Source organism: Coregonus lavaretus (assembly GCF_964263955.1).
Source record: "Coregonus lavaretus genome assembly, chromosome: 16".
In the NCBI taxonomy this organism is placed as follows: Eukaryota; Metazoa; Chordata; class Actinopteri; order Salmoniformes; family Salmonidae; genus Coregonus; species Coregonus lavaretus.
In genome coordinates, this window is record NC_140003.1 from 22098197 (window position 1) to 22105124 (window position 6928).

Sequence of the window (6928 nt, forward strand, 5' to 3'; positions counted from 1 at the left end):
ATTGGTTAGAGGGCTGTAAAACGGCAGCCATCTTCTCCGGCGCTGTTCTCTCAAACTTAGGGTCGTTGTCCTGTTGGAAAGTGAACCTTCACCCCAGTCTAAGATCCTGAGTGATCTGGAGCAGGTTTTCATCAAGGATCTCTCTGTACTTTGCTCCCTTCATCTTTCCCTCGATCCTGACTAGTCTCCCAGTCCCTGCCGCTGAAAAACATCCCCACAGCATGATGCTGCCACCACCATGCTTCACCGTAGGGATGGTGCCAGGTTTCCTCCAGACGTGACGCTTGGCATTCCGGCCAAAGAATTCAATCTTGGTTTCATTAGACCAGAGAATCTTGTTTCTCATGGTCTGAGAGTCTTTAGGTGCCTTTTAGCAAACTCCAAGCGGGCTGTCATGTGCCTTTTACTGAGGAGTGGCTTCCGTCTGGCCACTCTACCATAAAGGCCTGATTGATGGAGTGCTGCAGAGATGGTTGTCCTTCTGGAAGGTTCTCCAATCTCCACAGAGGAACTCTAGAGCTCTGTCAAAGTGACAATCGGGTTCTTGGCCACCTCCCTGACCAAGGCCCTTCTCCCCCAATTGCTCAGTGTGGCCCCACGGCCAGCTCTAGGAGAAGGTGACAGGGGGCAGGGAGGGACAAAAGTGCGTGAGGAATGGATCCATCATACACAAACTCATAGAGAGAGAGAAGCTAGGAGTAGAGTTGTACAAGTCTTCCTCCCACTGGTACTCTGTTGTTACTGCACCTACTGTACTGGCTGGTCTTCTTGTGGAATGGATCACTCTCTTCTCCTTCCACTAGACTGGTCAGAGAACATTAACAATAATACCATTTCATATTTTGCAGATCTGAAGGAACTGGATATACTACATGTAACTGCCAAAATAAAGGAAACACCAACATAAAGTGTCTTAATAGGGCGTTGGGCCACCACGAGCGAGAACAGCTTCAATGCACCTTGGCACATATTCTATGTGTCTGGAATTCTATTGGAGGGATGTGACACCATTCTTCCTTGAGAAATTGTGTTTTGTTGATGTTGGTTGAAAACGCTGTCTCAGGCACCGTTCCAGAATCTTCAATTGTTCAATTGGGTTGAGATCTGGTGACTGAGACCGCCATGGCATATGGTTTACATAATTTTCTCATCAAACCATTCAGTGACCACTCGTGCCCTGTGGATGGGGGCATTGTCATCTATGGGGGCATTGCCATGGTAGCCAAAATAATGGCCTGCCCAGCATTTTTATACATGACCCTAAGCATGATGGGATGTTAAGTGCTTAATTAACTCAGGAACCACACCTGTGTGGAAGCACCTGCTTTCAATAAACTTTGTATCCCTCATTTACTTAAGTGTTTCCATTATTTTGGCAGTTACCTGTACCCATCTGTATAGGATTACCTGTTATCAGATATACCATTCTCATCTCTCTCTCTCTCTCTCTCTCTCTAGGTGGACTGGGAGAGTAATGGAGGCCTGGTAAAGAAGCTCTCTTCCATTAAGGAGGATGAGGAGGGTGATGAAGAGCAGAGCTCTGTGTCGTGTGCCCCCCGTTCCCCTTTACGTCTGACCAGGGTTCTTAACTCGCCCCTGCGCTCCCCACTGCTGCCCCCTCAGCCCTTCCGCCCCCCCTCAGAACACACCCGCCCCGCCACCCTGCAGATACCTGTGGTCAGCTTCAGCAGCGCACCGCCGGAGCTTAGTCCCAGGTAGGAGAAACACACACAGACTCACTCCCACACACACACACACATAGACACACACAAATCATACGCCACAGTTTGTACACAGTTTTAACAAACTGGTTTAATCTCAGGCAGAGGATTTAATTGCTGTAATACATTAGACTTGTCTATTTCATGGTGTCTGGTAGAGGAACTGGAACTGAAGAGTACACAATTAACACTCAAGCCTCGATCCTCCAGTGCCTGTCAGGCTGCCATGGCAACTAACAGACGGTGCTATTGGGTCCCAGCAGAGGGAGTGTGGATTTCCCTCCACACCAGGCAGCAGGCTCAGTATGCAACAAGATCTCACGAAATTGTGAAATTGACTTCAGAATCCAGTGTTTGTCAAAACATTTTACAGGGATAAACGTCGGAGAGTGCTCCGAAACCGAGGCTAGCGGGTTCAATCCCAGTGCTAGGCACTCATTTTTAGTTTTTTTGTTTTAAGCCTATCCCAAACCTTAACCCTTACCTTAACCAGAGCCTACTTGATGGTAATAGCTCTCACCGTTGCCCCTAGTGGCCGGTATTGAAGGCGATTCCCGACCCCGAAGGATGTCGAATATTACTTTGGATCTTGAGTGACCTGGCTGCAGTGTGTGTGTGTGTGTGTGTGTGTGTGTGTGTGTGTGTGTGTGTGTGTTTGTGTGTGTGTGTGTGTGTGTGTGTTCAGCACACTGCGCAGCCCGCCTGCCAGCCCTGCGTGAGAAGCCCAACCCCGACGTGCTCGGTGGGGTGGCAGCTGTGTTGCTGTTTGAACACAACATCTGGTGCCAGAGGGAGAGAGAAGAGACCTCCTAGAGTAGAGAGGGGGAGAAATGGAAATAGGACAGGAGAAGGGATGAGGAAGACAGGGCTGAACATAGGCTGAAATCCTCCACTCCTCTCTGACAGCTGTTTTCCCCCTCTTTCTTTGTGTTTTATTCATCTTTATTCCCCTCTTTCTTTATCTCGCCCCTCACTCTCTCCCCCTCTGTCTCTCCCCCTCTCTCTCTTTCTCTCCCTCTAGGTTTGTGGATGATATTGAGACAGAGAGAAATGTGAACTCAACCCAGAAGTTTGAGTTTAGCTCCAGTCTTCTACACAGTGGTCCACCATCCCCAGGACTAGGTAATACAATCTTCTCTCCATCAGTCTGTTGCTGCTCTCTCTCCAACATGTACTTACCTCTCTGTGTGTGTGTGTGCGCGCACACGCGTGTAGGGATCCAGGAGCAGTCAGAGATCAAGCAGAGTGTCTCTAAGCTGAGTGACGAGGTGAGTGGTTCTAGTTGGTCAAGAACCATCACTGTTTTCAGGGAGTCCTAGATCCATAAAAACATAAAAATTACTTGCCATGAATCTTAAAACATAATATATAGTAACATAATACGTAAAAACACTAATATTCCAGTGTCAGTCACACTCACGTATCTCTCGTCTGTGTCCACAGATGAGCAGTCTCTCCCAGCAAGTCTCTCAGCTCAGCCAGGAACTACAGGAAATGACCCGCCTGCTCCGACCCCTCCTCCTCGTGGCGCCTCAGCCAATCCTGACGGCCATGACGCCCATCTTGACTCCACCCCCCAGCAGTGCCAGCCAACCGTCCTCCAGGACACCTCTGGTGGTCCCACCTCCAGCCCCGCCTTGCTTCCCACAACCCCACCCCCAGCGACCGCAGTCCTGCTCACTATTGGACGTGGACAGTACTGACACAGGAAGGGTGGACCTGCCAGGTTGCCTCCTCCCCACCCCGCCTCCACAGAGGCCTCCAGCCCAGGCCCAGGCCCAGTCTCCAATCTCCCCAGGGAGATGTTCCAAGGACTTACTCAACTCCAACCCCCCTTCCCCTGGTACAGGAGACACAGAGGGGTCCATCCACCTCTCCAACGGTTCTAACCACTCCAACCTCTTGGTCTCTAGCAACGGGTTCTTCCCTGTCCAGGACCGTCCTCCCCTTGCCTCCCGCACCCCGTCCCCCAACCTCTCCTTCTCACTGTCTCTTGCCTCCTCACCCTCCTGCTCTCCCTGCCAGGGACCCCACCACTCTCGACCCGGCAGCCACAGTAGCCACAGCAGGGGCCTATTCCCCCCGCCCCCCTCCCAGGACACCCCGCCCCTGCCTTCCTCCCATTGCTCTGCTCCCCCGTCACTCACCTCCTCACCTGGAGACCATAGGCTGAGGGGGGTCAGCCCCTCCTTTTCCTCCTCCACTACCCTCATCCCGCCCACGTCCTGTCTTAACCCCTCGCCCTTCTTCCCGGGGCCGTTCACCCTGGACTCTCTGAGGGGGGAGACGCAGGGGGGTTCCAGGCTCGAGGCAGGACACCTGGAGCTTGAGATGCAGGAGTGGGGAGGGGAGAGGGGCGAGGGATGCTCCCAGATGATGGAACACATCAGCTACATCGACGAGGAAGGGTCAGCTCTGTGACAGAGAGGCAAATCACATACAAGAAGAAACAGCAGAAGAGTGAATGAAAAGGAGAAGAGGAGAAGAGAGGAGAAAATGTAGCCTGCTGGTCCAGAGAGCAACGTTGAACCTGTGATATGCACACAGACAGACATATAGACAAATGAACAGATAAACAGTTGAACACACAAACAGTGAGATGGTCATGGGCTAATACTAACTGTGGGTGGAAACCAATGGCATCACTGAAAAAGACCCCACCAGGACAGTAGCATGACACATAATCTAACGGTAGTCTGATCAGGCGATCTGGCCATGTTCTGGTCATGTTCTGGTCATGTTAAAGCTACACATCCTTCTCTATCTGTGGACGTTGCGATGTCATAAGTTAAATGTGCATCCCTATCCCTACTCCTCTCCTGATTCCATAGAGTGCATGTTGCCCTTGCCAGATTTTCCCAACCTACCACCCCTTCATGACATGACATAGGACTGGAAATGTAAACTCTTATTCAGTCTCTGTCATGTAGATTTAACATCATATTAACGTATATTGCTTGGATATCAGCATGGCTGATTCAAATATGGAGTTAATTTACTTCATATTACTATTTAATATTCCTTCAGAGTTTCTCTTTAAATACATTGGGACATGTTTCTCTGCTACTTGTTATATGGAGGGTGATTTGTTACATTTGGATGCCACCCTTAGACTATCTCCACAAAGTACACACACACTTGCACTGTGGTCTTAAATATAATATGACACCCTCAGTGTCGATCCAGCATTCATAGTAAAGCCTACACACCATTGTTTCTCTCCCTCCAACAATATTCAACAATTCAAGACAATCAGTGAGCTTACAAGACACATGGAACCCACCAAAACATGAAGACAACGCTACTGTAGAGTAGATATTAAAGGGCAACTCCGCCACTTTTCAACATCATTTTCATTATCTCCAGCATAATACCAGTGTCAACATATGTGAAAAGGTTTTGTAGAAAAAAATTATGAAGTTAAAAAGTTCTACCCGATGACTAGCCTGACGACTCACACTAAATTATTCCGCTGCTCTGTCGTTCGCTACATACTTTAGTCTGAGACTGCCATCATTGAAGTTGTTGGTGGTGATGAGGGGCACGAGGGGTGTTGTACAAAACAAAGTAATCACTGATTGGATCGCCTCTAACCAATCAGAGTAGCAAAGCTGCTTTACCCACGTGTTCTGGCTCTGGTCCAACCCATTGGTTTCTTGACCAATCAGACAGCTCCGAATGTGTTTACAATCGGTTAAGGGTCGGGAAGGTACTCAGAGACAGACTTATTGCGTAGAAGAAACTAACGTCCGTGGGTGTGGCATATGGTTGGAGCAAGGAGTCTGGGGAACCAGGAAACCCGATAACATCGTCAAAAGTTAAAACATTTTTAAAACTGTGATTTTCAAACACTATGAAAATTGCGGTGATGTGGGGAGCAAGAAAATACCCTCCCTTGGGCTAGAAATTCATTGCAGGTTTTGAATATCAGTTTTTTACTTTTAATCCTACCCTGTGATGTCACAGAGAAGCATTTTTTTAAAGGCCCTTTTTTCTTTTTAACCACAGAAATTTGCTGTTTTCACATATGTAGACACTTCCCACTGGGCACAGACATCATTTAAAAAAGAGTTTTTATTTACATTTGGTTGAGATGTCAGGTTAAAATAAGAAAAAAAATCTAAATTCCCTTCTGTTGATGACTTTTTGTAAATCCAATCAGTTTCCACATTGATTCAACATCATCAGATTGATGTTTTTTTGTTTTTTTTATGATGTGGAAACAACCAGTTTTTGCCCAGTGGGTGGTTTGTTGCTGGAGATTATGAATATGAGGTTGAAAAGTGGCGGAATTGCCCTTTAAAAGTGAGATATAAGGGAGCGCACCAGTGTGCCAAAGACAGGCTAGGTTTAGGTTTTGGAGGCTATGCATAGTGGGGGATGAGGGGAATATAGGTCTGTGGTGGAAAAGCAGACTGCCAGATTGTACAGAGAAGAGAGTTCCCACATCAACCCAAGCTTTAGCCATCCAGCCATTCGTGCCTTCTCCTTCGAACACACACTGCTAGCCGTACATATCATATACCACATATCCATTATTTCATATATCATTCACAGATGGGGAGCGGTTGTGATTTACAAGCCATTGACTATTCAATTATGAACACTGCACTTTTATTTTGAAAAGTAAGTTATTTATGTATTTATTTGTGTTGGTAAATTATATATTCTGTGCAATATCTTCTGTTGAAAATGCAGAGGAGTGTTCTGGCCCTTTTCCATCCATCACTAGTGGTTCAACCAGACACATCTCCGCTTCAGTTCAACAGCTTCATATCAAAGCCCACATGCACCAACACACACTATTGCCATGTCCCCAGCATCATCTGCAACCCATGGATAATTGTCAACCTCTGGATGACACAGACTTATCCTACAACGCTCAGATACTGCTAAATTGGTCAGAGGACTAATTTTACTAGCGTTGTCTGGTGCTCTGTGTACTTGTGTGCACCAGAGTTGTTTGGGGGGCGCACTATTCGAAATATAGACAGATTCAGATACTGGTTTCTATTTTCTGTAACAGGGTGAGGACTTGGATGCGGCTGCATGGAGGTGTGTGAGAGGAGGGGGGACCCAAGGGGAGGGTTTTGGGGTGGGGGTGTTAAATGCATGTCACAGCTATCTGCATGAGGAATGTGCCTGCTTCAGAACTAAGGGAGAGGAAGGTGGGCTTATTGTGCTGCCAGAGGCTAGGGCAGGCTTCA

The 6928-nt window shown here is 47.8% G+C and overlaps 1 protein-coding gene across 1 annotated transcript in view; it reads left to right on the forward strand.

Moving 5' to 3' along the window:
- LOC311144057 (voltage-gated delayed rectifier potassium channel KCNH8-like) overlaps positions 1-4142 on the forward strand; it is a gene marked incomplete at its 3' end in the record, with an annotated part of 201314 nt that extends 197172 nt beyond the window's left edge. Inside the window, exons 12-15 of the mRNA XM_084179997.1 lie at positions 1459-1715; positions 2743-2843; positions 2937-2989; positions 3165-4142. Of these exons, the coding sequence (XP_084036123.1) occupies positions 1459-1715; positions 2743-2843; positions 2937-2989; positions 3165-4142 (1389 nt within the window). The remainder of the gene's footprint in view (positions 1-1458; positions 1716-2742; positions 2844-2936; positions 2990-3164) is intronic.
- Between the last annotated feature and the right edge of the window lie 2786 nt (positions 4143-6928).